This window comes from Schistocerca cancellata, chromosome 1, assembly GCF_023864275.1.
Source record: "Schistocerca cancellata isolate TAMUIC-IGC-003103 chromosome 1, iqSchCanc2.1, whole genome shotgun sequence".
Lineage (NCBI taxonomy): Eukaryota > Metazoa > Arthropoda > Insecta > Orthoptera > Acrididae > Schistocerca > Schistocerca cancellata.
Window position 1 is genome coordinate 686,147,638 of NC_064626.1, and position 21,845 is coordinate 686,169,482.

The window sequence follows — 21,845 nt, forward strand, 5'->3', positions numbered from 1 at the left end:
CGGCCGGGGTCCGTCATTAAACAACGGACCCGCGAGTCGCCACTGTCGACGCTAGCAGACCGATCGCCGCCACTCGGCTGGTCTTAAGAGACAAGCTAGAGCACTGCCCAGTTCTACAGCCGACTTGAATAGGAATGGTTCACTTGTTATAGCTTCAGAGATCTCATTTGCAGAGACGCTAGTTAGCATAGCCCTCAGCTAAGTCAGTAGCTACGACCTAGCCAGGCGCCACATACAGTTTATGCATTGGCGATTGATCTATATGTGTGAAGCAATGAGAATTGTAAAGAAGTATTTGCAGTTGAGTCTAAAATTGCACTTGTCAATATTATTGTACAAAGTAAAGATCGACGTTAACCGCTGATGCTGAATTAAAGCTAAGTATTTAATTGTATCCCTGTTTCCTAACTTTGTAATCACCTACGATGTTCCAGATACAACCCGTCAAGTATAGTTCATTGATCCTCACGTCAGCCTACGTGATCAACGCGTGCAATGGCCACACCTCGTGATCAGACTAACAAGGAGACGGTGGGATCGGGGATTTGTCCGATATTTTGTGTGGTGAAGGAGGACCCCTAACATCTCACGTGGTTAAAATATTAGGACGCACTACCCGGAAAATCCCTGGAAAAATCGATCCAAAATTTCTTAGGTGCCATATGAGAATAAACCAGAGGTCTCGGATTCGATTCCTTCTCCGGCACTTTTTTTCCTTCTGTTTCATTTTCTTTTATTATTCCACCAATTATTCAGAAAGTTTCCCAAATCTACATTATCTTTAACAAATTAGTTACATTATTGAATAAAAATTATTTTCTTTTTGTCCAACAACACAGTTCATGGCGGTGGGTTTCCCATTTTTCATTGTAAAGTATATGAGGAGAAACATTGCGTTTTTAATCAGAATAGCAAAGTCGATTGGGAAACATTCAATTTTTATACATATAATAATTATAAACAAGAACCGCAGTGGTAATTAACGTAAAAACAAAGCAATAGTTTTTGCGACGTCTTGCGCAACATATGAAAGCGAATTTTTTACAATCACAGGGCGTTTGCAATAAATCTGTACAAAAACATGCCCCATTAACATTTACGAAAATTTTTTGAGTTTCTGATAATTTTGAGGCAAACCAGGAATATTGAATCATGTCTCGGAATATTGGTGACGATAATTGATGGTGAATTATAGAACGAATTTTTATACAATCTTCCTGGAAATTAATTCACGATTCTCCTGTAACAATGCGCTGCAATTTTGCAAGTAACAGAAGGAAAAAAAAATGTTCAGGAGAAGGAATCGAACCCGAGACCTCTGGCATAAAGGTCCGAACGCTAACCACGTAGGCTAAACGACGGCTCGGCAATAACCTAACATTTTATACTTATGCGCACCTAAGAAACTTTGGATCGCTTTTTCTCGGGATTTTCCGAGTAGTGCGTCCTAATATTTTAACCACGTGAGGTGTTAGGGGTCCTCTTTCACCACACAAAATTGCGGACAAATCGCCGACCCCACGGTCGTGCCGTCTCCTTGTAAGAGTCAAATTGCGTGACTCAGCCGGGTCACCCTTCATCCATGAGGCCCATAGTTCCGCCTCATGCACAACACTCTTATCGTACAGCTATCGTAACTTTCATTTCGACAGTGGAGGTTTCTTACCGAGCTCTGTCTACCTTAAGTTCCTATGAGGCAACATGCGTGTTTTATTATTCTATAAGCACGTATTTCGTTCATTAGGTTGTAGTAAAGTACAAAACTGAACAAATTTCGTAGGTTTTTCTAGGAAATATTTATTATATACAAACACATCAACTAGGAAGAGTAAGCGTACACTAGTGATAAATATTCAATAAGACAACAGTTTTCCCCCGCGCTGTCGTTTGTAAGACGTGTGGAAAGCTCATGAACGCCTCAAATGTCTCTCCGTTGTGCCTGAAGAGCGAGGCACCGAGGTCTCGCAGCACAGCCGGTACGTAGGCTGCCGGAGAACTGGCGCCGAGCTGGGCCGCTCCGTGGAGAGGGCCGTGGCGCCGCACTGCAGGGGGCGCCGCCGCTGGGCGCGTGGGCGGGGCGCCGGGCCAGGGCCGCCGCTCTGCCGCAGGCTTCTCACTCAGAGTAGTTCGCGTACGAGTCGTCTGCCGCGTTTCCACTGCAACAGTTTTGTCTGTATTTGTTTATTCCGCTTGCGACACATCCTTGCACCTAACCATTCTTAAAATTTCGCCATTTCGCTAGTATTTGTATGGATGTGGGATATTAATTAAAATTTAGTTCCTATGAGAGCTTATTTACATTATTTTCAGTACAGAACAGAGCCACTGGTACAACTGCTGAATGGTGTGAGTACATACTGGCTGTTGGGTGTTTCCTAACATTATCGGAACTTTTCAGGAGGATGTCGCAAATGAGCAGGCCCACGGGATGCGCGCCTGCAGTTTATTGGCGTGTTTAGAATTTTAAGGTCGTAGCATTGGAGCACCATACCGACAAATCGATCAGTCAGTGGAAATACTGCAGAAAGAGTGGTAATCAGCTGGTCTCAGGTCAGCAGTGAGGCAAAGAAGATTTACCCCTCGAGAAATGGTAGCATAGTACGACAGACATGACGAACAGACGGGGGACAACAACTGAAATTCGACTAGAGGTTACAGAAATATGCATTATATGTGCCAAGCAAGATCGTAAGAGATGGAAAAGAGCCACCGTAATACAACAACCGAGTTAGAAAACTGCTACGGAAGCAAAGGGAACGTCACAGCAAACATAAACATACCTAAAGCCTTTGCAGACAAACAAATATTACATGAAGCGAAATGTAGTGTGAGGAGGGCTTTGCGAGAGGCGTTCAACGAATTCGAAAGTAAAGTTCTATGTACTGACTTGGCAGAAAATCCTAAGAAATTTTGGTCTCATGTCAAAGCGGTACGTGGATCAAAACAAAATATCCAGACACTCTGTGACCAAAATGGTACTGAAACAGAGGATGACAGGCTAAAGGCCGAAATACTGTCTTTTTCCAAAGCTGTTTCACAGGGGAAGACTGCACCGTAATTCCTTCTCTAGATTGTCGCACAGATGACAAAATGGTAGATATCTAAATACACGATAGAGGGATAGAGAAACAATTAGAATCGCTCAAAAGAGGAAAGGCCGCTGGACCTGATGGGATACCAGTTCGAATTTACACAGAGTACGCGAAGGAACTTGCCCCCCTTCTTGCAGCGGTGTACCGTAGGTCTCTAGAAGATCGTAGCGTTCCAAAGGATTGGACAAAGGCACAGGTCATCCCCGTTTTCAAGAAGGGACGTCGAACAGATGTGCAGAACTATAGACCTATATCTCTAACGTCGATCAGTTGTAGAATTTTGGAACACGTATTACGTTCGAGTATAATGACTTTTCTGGAGACTAGAAATCTACTCTACAGGAATCAACATCGGTTTCGAAAAAGACGATCGTGTAAAGCCCAGCTATTCGTCCACGAGACTCAGAGGGCCATAGATACGGGTTCCCAGGTAGATGCCGTGTTTCTTGACTTCCGCAAGGCGTTTGATACAGTTCCCCACAGTCGTTTAAAGAACAAAGTAAGAGCATCTGGACTATCAGACCAATTGTGTGATTGGATTGAAAAGAGTTCCTAGATAACAGAACGCAGCATGTCATTCTCAATGGAGAGAAGTCTTACGAAGTAAGAGTGATTTCAGATGTGCCGCAGGGGAGTGTCGTAGGACCGTTGCTATTCATAATATACATAAATGACCTTGTGGATGACATCGGAAGTTCACTGAGGCTTTTTGCGGATGATGCTATAGTATATCGGGAGGTTGTAACAATGGAAAATTGTACTGAAATGCAGGAAGATCTGCTACGAATTGACGCATGGTGCAGGGAATGGCAGTTGAATCTCAATGTAGACAAGAGTAATGTGCTGCGAATATATAGAAAGAAAGATCCTGTATCATTTAGCTACAAAATAGCAGGTCAGGAACTGGAAACAGTTAATTCCATAAATTATCTGGGAGTAGGCGTTAGGAGTGATTTAAAATGGAATGACCATATAAAATTAATCATCGGTAAAGCATATGCCAGACTGAGATTCATTGGAAGAATCCTAAGGAAATGCAATCCGAAAACAAAGGAAGTAGGTTATAGTACACTTGTTCGCCCACTGCTTGAATACTGCACACTAGTGTGGGATCTGTACCAGATGGGGTTGATAGAAGAGATAGAGAAGATCCAACGGAGAGCAGCGCGCTTCGTTACAGGATCATTTAGTAATCGCGAAAGCATTATGGAGATGATAGATAAATTGCAGTGGAAGACTCTGTAAGAGAGACGCTCAGTAGCTTGGTATGGGCTTTTGTTGAAGTTTCGAAAACATACCTTCACCGAGGAGTCAAGCAATGTATTGCTCCCTCCTACGTATATATCGCGAAGAGACTATGAGGATAAAATCAGAGAGATTAGAGCCCACACAGAGGCATACCGACAATCTTTCTTTCCACGAACAATACTAGCCTGGAATAGAAGGGAGAACTGATAGAGGTACTCAAAGTACTTTCCGCCACACACCGTCAGGTGGCTTGCGGAGTATGGATGTAGATGTAGAAGAGTGTCACCATGAACCGTAGGGAACATATTACTGGGAGCTCAGTTGAGATTTCGATATGTCATGCGTTGTTACTGCTGACACAACAGAGTTGCGTGGTGTACAGCCGAGTGAATAGGAGCATTGGATTGTTTTCTGTGATGTTAATCGATGAGTATCGCTTCTGTTTGTGGCGATCAGATCAGCACCAACGTGTCCGTGGACGACCCGGTGAGCGTCCGTACAATGCAGCGATTCTCGAGAGTCGTACCTGTCCAACTACTCAAATCATGGTGCAGGGAGCAACTGGATACGGCAAGAGGTAGTTGTGAATGGGAGCTGAATACTCGCCGGCATGCGGCAAGAATGATAAGCTCTGTTATCATACCCTTCACGACCAGGGTAAAAAGTTGCATATTCCAGCAGGACAACGCAAGACTGCACGCTATAGTTCACGCCGTAAACGTCTCGAAGAATGTAAGGGCTCTTAACCGTCCTGCAAGTTCGCCCGGGCATGTATAGGATGCAATGGGAAGACGTATAGTTTCCTGTCAGCCTCTAGCCAGTAGTGTTCATGAAATGAGACAGGACGTATATCAGTTATGGCAAGAGATTCCTCAAGATGACATTCGTAGGCTGTTTACTTGCATGCCACAACAAAAGTAACAAATGGGTCAAATGACTCTAAGCACTATGGGACTTAACATCTAAGGTCATCAGTCCCCTAGACTTAGAACTACTTAAACCTAACTATGTAAGTAGCCTGTTCAGGTTTTTATGTTGGTAACGCCACGTAGCGCTCTGTATGAAAATCACTGACTGTGCTGTCTGCAGTCTGTGGCTGGCTGGCATTGTTGGAATATTAGCTATTGTCGTGTTGGGCAGTTGGTTGTTAACAGCGCGTAGCGTTGGGCAGTTGGAGGTGAGCCACCAGCAGTGGTGGATGTGGGGAGAGAAATGGCGGAGTTTTGAAATTTGTAAGACTCGATGTCATGAACTGCTGTGTATATTATGATTTTTCAACACTATTAAGGTAAATACATTGATTGTTCTCTATCAAAATCTTTCATTTTCTAAGTATGCCTATCATTAGTTAGTGCCTTCAGTAGTTAGAATCTTTTATTTAGCTGGCAGTATTGGCGCTCGCTGTATTGCAGTAGTTCGAGTAAGGAAGATTTTTGTGAGGTAAGTGATTCATGAAAGGTATAGGTTATTGTTAGTCAGCGCCATTCTTTTGTAGGGATTATTGAAAGTCAGACTGCGTTGCGCTAAAAATATTGAGTGTCAGTTTAGTGTTGATCAGAATAAGTAAAGAGAGAAATGTCTGAGTACGTTCAGTTTTGCTTAGCTGTTTGAAAATCAAATAACGTAAGAGGTTTATCAGCACAGTAATTCATAAATTTTTCTAAGGGGAGGTTTCAACTAACGTAAAGACATCACACACATCCATGCCCGAGGCAGGATTCGAAACTGCGACCATAGCACCAGCGCGGTTCTGGACTGAAGCGCCTAGAACTGCTCGGCCACAACGGCTGACCAACGAAAGTAACAGTGTATGGTATTCGTGACCGCTTGATTTTACCCCAGTCTGATGTACACAATGGGCATCAGTTCCGAAAGGAATGAAAGTGTAATCGTTTAATATGTACAAGGTTTTTAAGAGAAACAAAGACATCGGTCGAAATTAGACACTGAAATAAATTCAACAGTGACAAGTGAAAACTTGTGCCGGAGTTCCAGAGTTCGAAAGCATCAATGGAGAAAACGTCTGAGGACGTTTTAATTTTATGGGTGAGCAAAAACATGATAAGAATCTTGTGTTACTATTACGACGAGATGAGAGACATTCGTTGGGCGGACGAGGTGCTGACAGGCGTGCACAATAAGAAACGAAAAAGATACAACGTGCTTTGGCCACGTAACTTCTCTGGTCATAGCCACCTTAAGAGAGCTGTCAGTCTAGCAGAAACCAGCATTTAAAGTTTACGGGGCATAGTGAGTTATTCACTGCTTGTTTCTTAATTTCGTAAAATACAATTTGTCCAGACGCTTCTTCATTTTGTAGGACAGATGATAGCTTTGCTATATTTTATAGGACGACGCGAGAAAATTTCAGAATGATGTGGCAAAAATTTACAAGAAGAAACAGTGATGTAATATCTAATGAGGACTTATTGGAGAATTATTAAAGTGGATGTCTAGCAATAAAGAAATATAAGCGATGACCAGATACTATTGAGAAACAGGAGATGTACAAGAGTGCTACAAACAGCAGAAACCGTGAAAGACTAAGAACAATTGGGAATTCATAATTGAAGTTAAATTACGAGAGAGTAGAAGAAACGGATGGAGATAGACTACATTGTGAACAAAAAGTGACTAAACGAATATATTTGGTAGAAGTTTTGTTTTCCGTCACAAGTGATATCGATAAATGGTGATGATGATGGTATAATGAAACTGGTCCCGAACCACCAGAGAACAGTGTATAATATGTCATTTCTAAGTCCAGCCGGCCGAAGTGGCCGTACGGTTCTAGGCGCTGCAGTCTGGAACCGCGAGACCGCTACGGTCGGAGGTTCGAATCCTGCCTCGGGCATGGATGTATGTGATGTCCTTAGGTTAGTTAGGCTTAAGTAGTTCTAAGTTCTAGGGGACTAATGACCTCAGAAGTTGAGTCCCATAGTGCTCAGAGCCATTTGAACCATTTTTTTTTCTAAGTCCAGCTTTCATAGCAGTAGATTATCCGTGTTTTTATTTGGGGAGAAATCTCCACAATTACGGATAATTTTCGCCATTTAGAATGCAGTGTACAATTTGTGGCCATTACCAGGCCAAGAGAACACCTTGGAGCCTCCAAATAAGATTAATTGATGTTTCGTTTCCGTAAGCCTAGTATTGTTTGGTTCTTAAGTAGCGCTCGTTGAAAACTCTTGGCAGAGACTTTTGGAGTGCTTTAGTTATTAGAGAATTTCCATGATGTCAGTGCAATCTTAACTTTCTGTTTAATTTTAAGTAATGTCCGCATGTAGTGCAGGCAGGTGCTAGCACCAAGCAGACTTGTGCAGTTCGCGAGATCAACTGGGAAGGCCTGTTTTAGGAAAAAAAAGCAGTCAAATTATGACCATAGGGCTGAATAAATGGAAATTAATTATTGTTATTGCTTTGGGCTCGATCTCAGGCAGCTAGTCGCAGACCTTTGCAGAGGGCTTAACGCATGGTTGACCGCATGCGAGATGCGAAGAAAGGTTACAGCTCTTTCACAAAATTCCAATTATCGAAGGTGAGTTTGTGTCTTGGCATAAACATGATGTTACCTTTTTATGCCAGCTCTTTGTTGTTTGACAGAAGTGAAAGAAGGATGGATTTGATCATAGGGTCGTACTTCCGTAAGTTTGTTAAATTGGAAATCATTTTTGTGGAAAGTAAAGCGTTTGTTTGTGTTACTGTGGCCCCATACTTCTCTAACTGTTATTCTGAGACTATTGTTTGTTTTGATCTGAGGACGTAGCAAGGAACGAGATAATTAAGTCGAGACTGTCAGTGGTGTACAATTTACGTCTGATGTCCAGAGAAGGAGTTTATGTGGTTGAAATCAGGTAGGTAGAGGGCTGAAATAAATAGTGAAAGAGTTGTGACTAATTAGTCGTTGATACGGTGAACTTCACAAGTGCAGGTCTATAGAAAATGGATTAAGGTTCAACTGTAAATGTTTCCTTCTCGACAATGAAATTATTGCATAGTGTAGTGAAATCACCACTCTCGCATATAACAGACCAGGAAGATGATTGTAACAGACGTTCCGTGTGAATTCTCGAGAAGACGAGAAGGAATATTGTAAGTGCTGCATCCCTGCCGTCTTCCACCTCACGGAGTATGAAATTATTGTTTCAGTTACAAGACGACAGTGGAGTGATCTAAACGAGTTTGTTCATGACGCTTCTATAAATCTACATCTATAGCTATAACTACATCTACTTCTATGTCTACGTCTATACTCCATTTTGTGTACCACTATCTAACCCCTCCCCCCCTTTTCCCCCCTTTATTGTTCCAGCAGTAGATGACATGCAGGAGGAGCGCCTGCTGGTAAGCTTCCGTATGATCACAAATCTTTCTCATTTTACTTGTTTGGTTTCCTTGCAAGATATATCCAGGAAGAAGTAATATGATTGTTGACTCTTTAAGGAATGTACGCTCTCGGAATTTCAGTAGTAAACCGCATTGTCATGGAAAACGCCTCTCTTGTAGCACTTGTCACAGGTGCCTCTTGAACATCTCCGTGATACATTCGACAGTACTAAACGAACCTCTGATGAATTGCGGAACTCTTTTTTGGATCTTTTCTACTTTCCCTGTACTACCTGCTACGGGTGCCATACTCCGAAGCAATACTCAGGTGTTGGTGGAACGCGGGCTTTGTGAGCTGTCTCCTTTACCGGTAAACTGTACTCGTAGGAGATTCTTCGAAAGACTATGTCTGGCACTTGCCTTCCCTACAATTAGTTTCTTGTGGTTGTTCAATTTTAAATCGCTCCTTACGCGTATTCGCATGTATTCAATGGATGTGACTCTTTCTGGTGACTGTTCTGCAGCCGTGTAATCAAACTTATTATCTTTCCCCCTATTTACTCGCAATGTGTTACATTTATTTTGAGAGCCAAAAGTCAATCTCCGCACCAAGCACTGAGCATATACAGGTCTTCCAGTCGCATCAAAAAGTTGTTCTAATATCCGACTATCTAATACAGTTGCTACCAGTTCAATCATAGTTGGCGGAGACTTCAATCTAAGCTCTGGATACAGGGATTAGTGACCATAAGGTCGTGGTAGCGAGGTTGAATACTGCAAAATCCAAAGCCATTAAAAATAATCGCAAAAGTTATCTATTTAAAAAAGCAGATAATAATTCACTTGGCGCCTTCTTAGAGACCGTCTTCATTTGTTCCAAACAAACTATGTGCAAGTAAGACCAGATGTGGCTGGAATTCAGAGAGGTAATATAGCTGGCAATTGAGAGATTTATAGCAAATAAATTAATAAGAGATGGAACAGTTCACTCTTGGTACGTAAAACAGGTCAAAACATCGTCACAGAAGCAACAATAAATGCATACCGGATTTAAAAGAAGTCCGTAAGAGGAGGGACAAGCATAGAGTAGGCAGTCTCTTTAGCAGATACGTTGCATCTTCGAAATGTGCTGCCAATAAAACGCAATCTTTGGTTCGCCTTCCCCGCAACATTATCCACAGCGTGGTCAGAAACTGCCTGAAAGGCTTGTTAGGAGTGATGTAGGTTGCGCTAAGTAATAATTCTTAAGATAAAAAAAAATCGATACATTGCACCGTTTCCGAGTTAGCCAATCAGGCCGTTGCGCGCAGCGGTCCGCCAGAGACAGTGTCACCAAACGCATTCTCCGTTTGCTTCCTCAAATCGAACAAGAAAGCGATACAGAAGTTGGACATGGGACGGCAGTAAGAGTCGAACCCGAGCCAAAGGCAGAACAGTCTCGTATACTATCGTCCACGCCATGAGAACATCTGACACCAAATGTAACTGGTGGGCCACTTGAATCGGAGCGCTCAGCGCCCTGATTGGCTAGCTTCAATGTTAATTAAAATGGAGCAACGTAGCAAATCTTTTTCTTCCCAATTATTTCTCAGCACAACCTATCCGGCAACGCTTTTCAGACTGACCGCCCTGTACATAATCCTTATTGTGGTATCCCGGCCTGGCGAGTTTGAAGCCCCGCCGGAGGGCCGCTAGGTGGAGGTCTGCATCTATTGGCGCTGGCGTCGCTACTGCAGCGCTGGCCGCAGAGGCACGCTCCTCTGGTTAGCCTATGTGCTCGCGGCCGCTCTTTAAAGCTAGCAGCGCAGCAACTCGGTCCTTCACCCCCATCCTGAGATACCTTGGCCTCACCCTCGACCGACACCTCACTTGGACCCCTCACCTCTAGACCATCCAGCAGAAAGCCCATTCTCGCCGCCGCCTTCTGAAACTCCTGTCTGGCCGGACTTGGGGATTGCGTCCTTCTACCATCCTCCACACCTACAAATCCCTCATCCGTCCTATCCTCTGTTATGCCAGCGTTGCCTGGATCTCCACACCCACCCGCTTTTACAAGACCCTCCAAATCATCGACGGCATGCGCTCCGCCTTGCCTTCCGTATCCGCCTTCCTTTCCCCACACGGCTCCTGTATGAACTCATCCCCTTCCCCCACCTCCTCCTGTTCCGCCAACATCTCCACATCCTTTACATTGTCCGCAGGCTTGATCCCCCCCCCCACCTTCTGGTTTCCTCCTTCCTCTCCCCCCCCCCCGTCCATTGCCATGCCTCTATCGCTGTATTCCTCCCTCTCTCCTTCTCCACACCCTCAATCTCCTTCATCAGCGCAATTTCCAGCGCCTCCCCCTCCCGGATGATGAACTTCGCTGTGACATCTACCCTTCCTTCCAACTATAACCTGGCCTTGTTCGCCCCCCCCCCCTCTCCAGGGCCCCCTTTTTCCTCTCTCCTCCTTCTCCCAGAGCGGATTTTCCTCCTTCCCCCCCTCCCCCTCCTGAGACCCTGCACCCCATCCTTGCCTCTTTCCTTCCCACATCCCTCCCTACCTGGTCCTCTTCAGCGCGCTCCCCGCCCATCTCCCCGCTCTCTTCCCCACCCTCCCTCCCTTCTTCCGGTCTCCCTCATCTCCTTGCGCCTGGCAGATCCTCCGTTTTGATCATCGTCAGTGTGCCATGTCAGTGTTGTGTTTACTGCTGTTTCTCCTGTGCATCAAGAGGTGTGATTTTAATTGTGTGCTGCCTTGAGGTTCGCTGTCAGTGTTTGTTGTGTGCTACGCCATCTGTCGATACTTTCATGCTCCGGACATACTGTGCCTTGTGTTCTTTTAATTGTCCCAGTGTGTGGTTTCTTGTATGTGCTACTTTTTTACGGTTTTTATCTCCATTTTACCGTCGCCCCTTTTTTTGTCTATTGCCTTCCATGAAGTTCCCCACTTTTATATCTATGTTCACCATATTCTCTCCTTTGTATATTTTTAAATGTCTTCTAATGTTTGTTCTATGTCTTTCGGCTGAAGAGCAGCGCATATGCTGCTGCCAGCCCGCCCTGATGGGGAATTGAAATACAATAAAGAAAAAAAAAAACTCGGTCCTCAGTCGTGATTTCACTGCGCTGTCGTATTGATCTCGCCACACACAGCTGTTTTCATTTCCGGATTCATTACGTCTCAGGTTCTTAGTTGGTTTACTCGTTCGACGTGTTACGAAACTGCGTCAACCTTCCTCCTGTTCTTGCCTTCCTGTTAACGATCGGTGAGTCGATACTGACGGCCCTTGTCCAGTTTCAGCGAGTTCACGAGTCGTCTGTGGTCTCTTCAGAGTTTGGTCACCGTAACTGGCGACGAGGAAAAAGATTGGCAGCAACAGCAACACCTGTTCTTGCAGCAGGAATTATAACAGCAGTTCTAGCAGGAAACTGAGTTGGTCTGCCAGGAAATTCAACTTGCGAAGGATCAACTGCAATTAAGGATACCCAACCCATCCAGGATATGGTCATGTCACAGGCGGAGAGTCACTCTTCCGCGTTTCCAGAATTTAACGACGCCAAAGGGGGTTGGGACACGTGTTTTGAGCGACTGAAGCCGCATTATGCAGATTTTCGGGCCTCTGATGACGCTCTCCGACGGTCGCGCATCTTTCTTGGGCTTCCCCAGAGAAGTTTTCTTTACTGAAGAAGTTGGTTCCACACTCGAATTCTGTCGCACTCAGTTAGAGAAGACGTGTTTGTTGCTTCCGAATTATTACCCGCAATGATTCTACGTGGCTGCGTCGTGCCTCGAGTTTTATTAATACTTCAAGTAACCTGGTCAGTCATATCGCTCGTGGATGATCGATTTGCAACGCTTGAGTCTCCGTTGCGATTTCACATGTGCAAAACCTCATTGCAGATTCTTTCCTTCGAGACGTAGTGGTTCAGTTGGCTCCCGGTCCGGAAGTATGAAGTGGGGAGTTCGAATTGGACAACACATGGCGGACAAGTTGCATATTACATTACAACTGCCAATCAAGAAGTCTGTTTCCAGGTGAGCGTCTAATCTCGACTGGGTTCCCCTGAGTTGCCCGCACCCTCTCGTACGTTGGTAGGGTATTGTGTCAGTTCGATTCCCCTTTGGGTTCAATTCACAATCACCACTGCACACGAAAATGTAGGACGGCTGATGACGCTTTTCATTGTCCTTAGTCACTCACCAGGAAACATTTTCGGTCTGGATGTCTCTCATTATTTGGGTTCTCTGATTCGTTTCAGATCGTCTCTGACACAGATCTATTAGAGCAACTTCACGTCCTTGTACTGCTTTCGCACCTATATTAGCGCCTGGCCTAGGGTATCCACAGATTTTCAGCCTAATATCTCTGTGTTTCCACACACAGGCCCCATTTTCTGCTGGGCGCGACACATTCCCATCTCCCTACAGGCAGCCGTTAAGCAGGAATTCGATCATCTTCACGAAACAGGAGTGATTGAATCTTTTAGAACCAGTGCTTGGGCCACACCCCTGGTAGTGGCCAGGAAACCAGATGGCTCCATACAGCCCTACAGAGACTTAAATGGACAATAAATACCCAATACGGAGTCCAAAGGACCTTCTCACATAGCTGGATAAACTTGGCCAAGGCATATTTTCAGATACCGCTGGAAGAGGAGAAGTGAATCATTGTCGTTATCAACACTCCCTTCGGTTATACAAGCGTTTGAGTTTTGGGACCTCTTCTGCTCTGGCAGTCTACCAGAGATACCTGGAACAGTTAACCATGTCCATCTCTGCTTGCACTAACTACCTAGATTAATTGTCATGGACATTACACGTCAGGGCCATCTGTGCAACCTTGGCACAAGCGCAGGATTCAAGTCCCACTTACACAAATGCCAGGTTTTTAGGAACAAATAGAACGCCTTGGATACTTGCTCAGCAAAGAAGGGATCCAGCTCACTGACAGTACTGTAGACTGTCTCCAGCACCTCCAAAACTTAGAGGAGCTACAGGCTTTTCCAGGGAAAGTGAGTTATTATTTTAAGTTCCTTCTCCAAGTGGCTCATATTATGGGTCTGCTAAACCAGCTGCAGAAAAAGGGAATTCATTACAGGTGCATGGCTTACTGTGGACACACTTTCACACGGTTGGTCTGCTATGCACGGCACCCTGCCTTATGCCCCTTTTCCCATCACATCCACTTTTTTTGGCAGCCGATGCCTCTCCTTACGGCATTGGTGGAGTCTTAGCACATCGGAATGATGACAGCACCGAGCAACCAATCACCCATGCGTCAAAGATACCGACAGTCATTCAAAGAACTTACCGACAAAAATGATGCTTTTGCGATTATTTGTGCAATTAAGAAGTTCCACATTTATCTATTCGTGACCAAGGTTACACTCACTGTGGACCACAAACCACTGGTCGAATTTTATGCGCTATACTCCCAACTTCCAGAGTGGACAGCACAAAGGGGTCAGCGCTGGGCACTTTTCCTCAGTTTCTATAATTATACTATTAAATACAAACCCACAGCAGAACATGCAAAATCTGATGCTCTAACTCACCTACCTGCAGGGCTACACCGAGGCTTTGACCAGCAGGAAACCTCATGTTTCCAGGTAGATGTGGAAGAGTGAGATGCTTTGAAAGTGTTTCCCATTACGGCTGCTCGGATCGCTACAGCCACGTGCTGCATCTGTTTCATACAGTGTGTAGTGAACTGTATTCCCCATGGGTGGTTCAAGTGCTTTTCAAAGAACACCGATCCAGAGATCCGAACCAACTGCCTTGTGACCTCAGGTTTTACAACTCCTCCATCATGGACATTGGCAGTATGTCTACTAGCCAGGCTCAAACTAAGACGTGGTGGCAGCTGTGCCACTTGTGCCGCTCCACCCTCTTCGCCCTTGGGATTGTATTCATTTGGATTTCGAGGGCCCGTTTCTAGGATTTGTCACTCGTTGTCGTGGATTCTTACTCTAACAGCCCATAAGTGGGCTTACGTGCTGGGACACCAACTGTGTGACCAGTTCACCTCCCAAAGCGCCATCCAATCTCCTTCTGGAGCTATACCAAGGTTTCACGGCCGGGGAGGGGGAGGGGGGGTAATCTGGTAGCCTGGGCTGGCGACTTTGAAGGCCCACCGGAGGACATGGAACTCATTGGCCGCTTGCTAGGCGGCTGTGCTTCATCCGTAAGCGCTGGCGTCACTGCTGCAGCACTGGTCAAAGGGGCTCGCTCCTCTGACTGGCTTCCTTTGAAAGGAGCACCTCTATCCTCAGTGGTGATTTCACTGTGGTCTTCTATTAATTTCGCTACACATAGTTGTTTTGATTTCTGGATTCGTCACGTCCCAAGTTTACGCTCGTTGTTTACTCTTTGATTATTCTATCGTGCCATCTCCATTGTTGTTCTTTTTGTTTTCACCTTATTGTTAACTCTCAACAACTGGCTGTTTATGGTCCTAGGCCAGTCGGCCTGATTTTTTTGTGTTGTCGCCTTGAGCCCGGTCTTATCAGATTCAGGGCATTACAGTCCCAGTTTAAGTTCTTCATAGCTGTACTCCCAAGATATTAAGTTGTAGTGGCAGCCTTTAAATTTGTAGGATTTTTCGTGTAACTGTGTACGCCAACGAAAAAAAGAATGCCAGACTTAAAAGAACGCAAATACTTTAACACTGACGATGTTTTACAGAACTTTGAAATTTAGCGCGGAGTTCAATGCCAGGTGCTTTTAACAGGTACCACAAAGAAATTATAGCTCGACATATGGCCGAAAATCCAAAGACATTCTGATCGTATGTAAAGTACACTAGTGCGAAGCCACAAACAATACCTTCGCTGCACAATAGCAATGGTTATGAAACCGACGACAGTGCCACTAAAGCGGGCTACAGCACATCGTTTTCTGAAATTACGTCACCACAGAAGACGAAGCAAATATTCTAGGATTCTAATCGAGAAGATCTGGAAACATAAGTAACTTGATAGTAGATATCCATGATGTAGCGAAGCAACTTAATTTATTTAATAAAGTCATTTCTCCCGCTCCAGACTGAATAACACCGACTTCCTCTCATAATGTGCTGATGTAGTGGCTCCATACTTAGCAACCATGTACAACCATTCTCTCGACGAAAGATCCGTTCCTAAGAAATGGAAATTTGTAAAGGTCACACAAAGACACAAAAAAGGAAACTGGAGTAATCCGAAAATTTAAGACCCATAACACTGACGTCCATTGGCAGTAGGATTTATGAACATACAGTGTTTTCGAACATTATAAATTACCTCGAAGAAAACCATCTATTGACGCCTAGTCAACACGGATTCAGAAAATATTGTTCTTGTGAAAGACAAGTGACCATTTATTTAGACGAAGTAATGAGTGCTATCACAGGGAACGTGAAATTGATTCAGTATTTTCAGAACGCTTTTGGTACCATTTCTCAAAAGCGGTTTGTAATCTAATTGTGTGCCTATGGAGTATCGTCTCAGTTGTGTGACAGGATTCGTGATTTCCTGTCTGAAACAACACAGTTCATAGTAACTGACGGAATGTCATCGATTAAAACAGAAGTAATATCTGTCGTTTCCCAAGGGAAGTGTTATAGGCCCTCTGCTGTTCCTAATCTATGTAAACGATTTAGGAGACAGTCTGAACACTATTTGCCGGCCGGAGTGGCCGAGCGGTTAAAGGCGCTACAGTCTGGAACCGCACGACCGCTACGGTCGCAGGTTCCAATCCTGCCTCGGGCATGGATGTGTGTGATGTCCTTAGGTTAGTTAGGTTTAAGTAGTTCTAAGTTCTAGGGGACTTATGACCACAGCAGTTGAGTCCCATAGTGCTCAGAGCCATTTGAACCATTTGAACTCTGAACACTATTAGATTGTTAGCATATGATGCTGTCGTCTACCATTTAGTAAAATCCTTACAATATCAAAACCAATTGCAATATGATTTAGGCAAGATGTCTGTAGGACGTGAAAAGTGCCAATTAACTGGAATCCGTTAGATTTCGGTTACACGTCAAATAGCAGAAATTAAAAGGCTGTCAATACAACTAAGTACCGAGGGATTAAAATTACGAACAACTTAAATTGGACTGATCATATAGATAATGTTATGGTGAAGGTGAACCTATAACTGCCTTTTATTGGCAGAATGCTTAGAAGGTACAGCACATGCCTGCCCTCTTCTGGGATACTGCTGCACGGTAAGAGACTTTTAAGAGACAGTATTGATAGAGGACATGGCGAAGTAGGGGACACAGTGACGCAGGTGTGATATGTGAGTTGGGGTGTCGTACATTGAAACAAAGGCATTTTTGAAATTTCCTGGCAGATTAAAACTGTGTGCCGGACCGAGACTCGAACTCGGGACGTGGCGGAATTACAGCTGTGAGGACAAGTCGTGAGTCGTGCTTAGCTAGTCCAGATGATAGAGCACTTTCCCTCGAAAGGCAAAGGTCCCGAGTTCGAGTCTCGGTCTGTAACACAGTTTTAATGTGCAAGGAAGTTTCATAGCACTTCACACTGCACTGCAGAGTGAAAATTTCATTTTGGAAAAGCGTTTTTCATTGCAAAGAAATATTTTCACGAAATTTCAATCAGTGACTTTCTCCACTGAATGCGAAAATACTTTCTTGGCGCCCAGCTATATGGGGGTGTAGTGGTCACCGTAATAATGTGAGAGAACCGAGCGAGATGGGGCAGTCCGCAGCTCGTGGTCGTGCGGTAGCGTTCTCGCTTCCCGCGCCCGGGTTCCCGGGTTCGATTCCCGGCGGGGTCAGGGATTTTCACTGCCTCGTGATGAGTGGGTGTTGTGTGGTGTTCTTAGGTTAGTTAGATTTAAGTAGTTCTACGTTCTAGGGGACTGATGACCATAGACATTAAGTCCCATAGTGCTCAGAGCCATTTGAACCATTTGAGATGGGGCAGTGGTTAGCGCACAGACTCGCATTCGGGAGGACGACGGTTCAAACCCGCGTTTGGCCATCTTGATCTAGGTTTTCCATGGTTTGCCTAAATCGCTTCAGGCAAATGCCGGGATGGTTCCTTTGAAAGGGCACAGCCAGCTTTCTTCCCCATCCTTCCCTAATCCAATGGGTCCGATGACCTCGCTGTTAGGTCGCCTCCACCGAATCAACGAACCAACCAATAAAGTAAGAGAAATCAGAGCTCGCAATTCGAGAGTAGAACGGTGGAGATGTAGTCTGACGGTGGTTCGATGAACCCCCTGTCAAGCACTTAAGTGTGAACAGCAGAGTAGTAACGCATATTTAGACAGTCTATATGCTTGTAGTTTGTTCATTGGACGACAATATGAAAGTATCTAACGCATTTAGGAAGACAGGAGATGGGGAGACTGGTGTCTGTTGTTGGCCGCGTGTTGACAAACAAGCTGGGTTTCACAACATCGATGAATGCATAGGGTCTTCCACCACGGGTTGGTGATTTGGTCTAATCACTGCAAAAAATCAAAGTGGAAAGTACACAGCAGCAATACTTCCAGTTTTATGAGGTATGCTGAGCCACGTGGGACGCCCACGGTGATCCTATCAACGGCACGGTGAGAACCGACGCTCTGTGCGTTGTCGTTACCTGGGCGCTGGCACTGCCGGCAGGGGGTCCTCCGCGTCCTCGGTCTCGACGGCGGGCGCGTCGAGGGCCTGGCGGCGCCGCCTGCTGCTGTGTTGCTGCGGGGGCGGCTGTGCGACCAGCAGGTTGTGGCTGTCCTCGGGCAGGCTGGGCACGCCCCCGCGGCCGCCGCCCTCCAGCCGCAGCAGCGGCAGCGCGGGCGCCCTGCGCAGCACCGCGTCGCTGTTGTCCGCCGGCGGCGGGTCCGACTCCACCGTCAGCGACCTCCTGCAGGACACGCAGACACACTGCTCACACCATCACGCTACAGCTAGCTGTGAAATCAGTGTTCCACCTACACTACTGGCCATTAAAATTGCTACACCACGAAGTTGACGTGCTACAGACGCGAAATTTAACCGACAGGAAGAAGATGCTGTGATATGCGAATGATTAGCTTTTCAGAGCATTCACACAAGGTTGGCTCCGGTACGACACCTACAACGTGCTGACATGAGGAAAGTGTCCAACCGATTTCTCATACCCAAACAGCAGTTGACCGGCGTTGCCTCGTGAAACGTTGTTGTGATGCCTCGTTTAAGGAGGAGAAATGCTTGCCATCACGTTTCCGACTTTGATAAAGGTCGGATTGTAGCCTATCGCGATTGCGGTTTATCGTACCGCGACATTTCTGCTCGCGTTGGTCGAGATCCAGTGACTGTTAGCAGAATATGGAATCGGTGGGTTCAGGAGGGTAATACGGAACGCCGTGCTGGATCCCAAAGGCCTCGCATCACTAGTAGTCGAGATGACAGGCATCTTATCTGCACGGCTGTAACGGATCGTGCTACCACGTCTCGTTCCCTGAGTCAACAGATGGGGATGTTTGCAAGACAGCAGCCATCTGCACGAACAGTTCGACGACATTTGCAGCAGCATGGGCTATCAGCTCGGAGACCATGGCTGCGGTCACCCTTGACGCTGCATCAGAGACATCAGCGCCTGCGATGGTGTACTCAACGACGAACCTGTTTGCAATGGCAAAACGTCATTTTTTCGGATGAATCCAGGTTCTGTTTACAGCATCATGATGGTCGCGTCCGTGTTTGGCGACATTGCGGTGAACGCACATTGGAAGCGTGTATTCGTCCTCGCCATACTGGCGTATCATCCAGCGTGATGATATGGGGTGCCAGTGGTCACACGTCTCCGTCACCTTTTGTTACCATTGATGGCACTTTGAACAGTGGACGTTACATTTCAGATGTGTTACGACCCGTGGCTCTACCCTTTATTCGATCCCTGCGAAACCCTACACTTCAGCAGGATAAAAAATCCAAGCTCTTTTTAACTCAATGCCCAGGCGTATCAAGGCCGTTATTACGGTCAGACGTGGTTGTTCTGGGTACTGATTTCTCAGGATCTATGCACCCAAATTGCTTGAAAATGTAATCACATGTCAGTTCTAGTATAATATATTTGTCCAATGAATACCCGTTTATCATATGCATTTCTTCTTGGTGTAGCAATTTTAATGGCAGTAGTGTATGACGGAAGGCTTCGGAACAAGTTAAGGCTTAATCACAATGCCTCTGACAACCAAGAACACAGGAATGCTCTGAAACCAAAGATACTGATTTCAAAATAATGTACAGGACAAAACTGATCTACATATAGGGTGTCTTAAACCTTTTAGGTCAAACTGAAACAGGTGGTAGGTTGTACACAACCGATTATATTGAGACAGGAAAATAATGGTCGAAAATGCGTATTTATTGCGTTATGGATGCATATAGCAGAACAGCAACGTAGCTCATAGCAGTTATTCAAAGCGAAGACCGCCTGTGTCAATGCTTGTATTGCAATGGCACTGCAATTCTGCCACGCTCTTGCAAAGATCCCGGGTGTCTGTTGGGCACTGGAACAGGGAGTGGGTGATAAACAGCGTACGCTTCTGACAACCAAACAAACATACTGTACTCATCTTAGCTCATAGCACATGTGTTGTGTTTCGGCCGGCCGAAGTGGCCGTGCGGTTAAAGGCGCTGCAGTCTGGAACCGCAAGACCGCTACGGTCGCAGGTTCGAATCCTGCCTCGGGCATGGATGTTTGTGATGTCCTTAGGTTAGTTAGGTTTAACTAGTTCTAAGTTCTAGGGGACTAATGACCTCAGCAGTTGAGTCCCATAGTGCTCAGAGCCATTTGAACCATTTTTTGTTGTGTTTCTGCGAGATGTGCTCCCACAGTTCTTGGGAACTGTACCCCTCGCTGCCCGTGTGAGGATGTGGTTTCAACACAGGTGCACCAGCTCACTTTGATGTTAATGCCCACGAGACCTGAATGACACGTACCGACATTGTTGAATTCGAAGGGGAGGTCGTGAGTCACGACCAGCGCGATCGCTGGACCTCACACTTCTGGACTTTATCCTTTGGGGTTACGTCAAGACATTGGTGTATGAAGCTCCATAGAAACGGAGGAAGACCTGCTTGTTAGGATCCAAGCTGCCTGCCTCCTGGTGCAACAGACACCGGGGACCTTTGAGAGAGTATGTATGTATGCATATGTGCACTAGGATAGGTAGGAACGCCAGGAGCAATTTCAACCAAACTCGTTACACACATGCCAGGAGACAGTTACTAGTGGGTGGGTGTAAGACACCCCTATGCGTGGTGGAGGGGTGGGGCTGAGGGGGAGGAGGGATGTGGTTGCATGTAGAAAAGCGGCTATATTTTCTGCAATTGTTCGACGTCAGTAAAAGTATGTTTACGTTGTATTGCCTTGCAGAAGATGATTAATCTCTAGATTGTTGTGGTCTTCAGTCCAAAGACTGGTTTGATGCAGCTCTCCACACCACTTTCTCCCAGTACAAGCGTTTTGATCTCCGAATAACTATTCCTACGTACATCTATTTGAACCTGCTTACTGTACAAAAAGTATTGGTGTCCCCCTACAATTATTCTCCCCCTCCCCTCACCCCACACTTCCCAGCATTATCAAACTGAAGATTTGTTGATGCCTCAGAGTGTCTTCCTGTCGACCGAGCCCTGCTTTTAGTCAACTTGTCGCACATATTTCTGTTTTCCTCAAGTCGATTCAGCACCTCTCAATCAGTTATGCGATCTACCCATCTTATCTTCACCGTTCTCCTGTAGCGCCACGTTCCTAAAGTTATTGTTTTTTGTGCGTTTCAGTTCCGTAAAAGCCTACTCCGTCCGAACAGGCCTCGAAAGACCCTAACAGTGTCATCCTCAGCCTATAGGCGTCCCTAGATGCGGATATGGAGGAGCGTGTAGTCAGCACACTGCTCTCCCGGCCGTCGTCAGTTTTCGTGACCGGAGCCGCTACTTCTTAATCAAGTAACTCCTCAATTTGCCTCACAAGAGCTGAGTGTACACCTCGCGCCAACAGCGCTCGGCAGAACTAACGGTCACGCATCCAAGTGCTAGCCAAGCTCAACTGCGCTTAACTTCGGTGATCAGGCGGGAATCGGTGTTACCACTGCGGCAAAGCTGTTGTTGCCCGTAAAAGCCTACACTACAGACAAATACCTTAAGAAGAGATTTCCTAACACTTGAACTGATATTAGTTGTAAATAAATACTTTTTGTGCTATAGATAGTGTT

The 21,845-nt window shown here is 45.6% G+C and overlaps 1 protein-coding gene across 1 annotated transcript in view; it reads right to left on the bottom strand.

Annotated features, from left to right (window-relative positions):
- Nucleotides 1-1,772: 1,772 nt before the first annotated feature.
- LOC126184367 (uncharacterized) overlaps nt 1,773-21,845 on the bottom strand; it is a 108,538-nt gene continuing 88,465 nt past the window's right edge. The window contains exons 4-5 of the mRNA XM_049926753.1: nt 18,245-18,508; nt 1,773-2,156 (exon numbers count right to left, since the gene is read on the bottom strand). Of these exons, the coding sequence (XP_049782710.1) occupies nt 2,114-2,156; nt 18,245-18,508 (307 nt within the window). The 3' untranslated portion in view covers nt 1,773-2,113. The remainder of the gene's footprint in view (nt 2,157-18,244; nt 18,509-21,845) is intronic.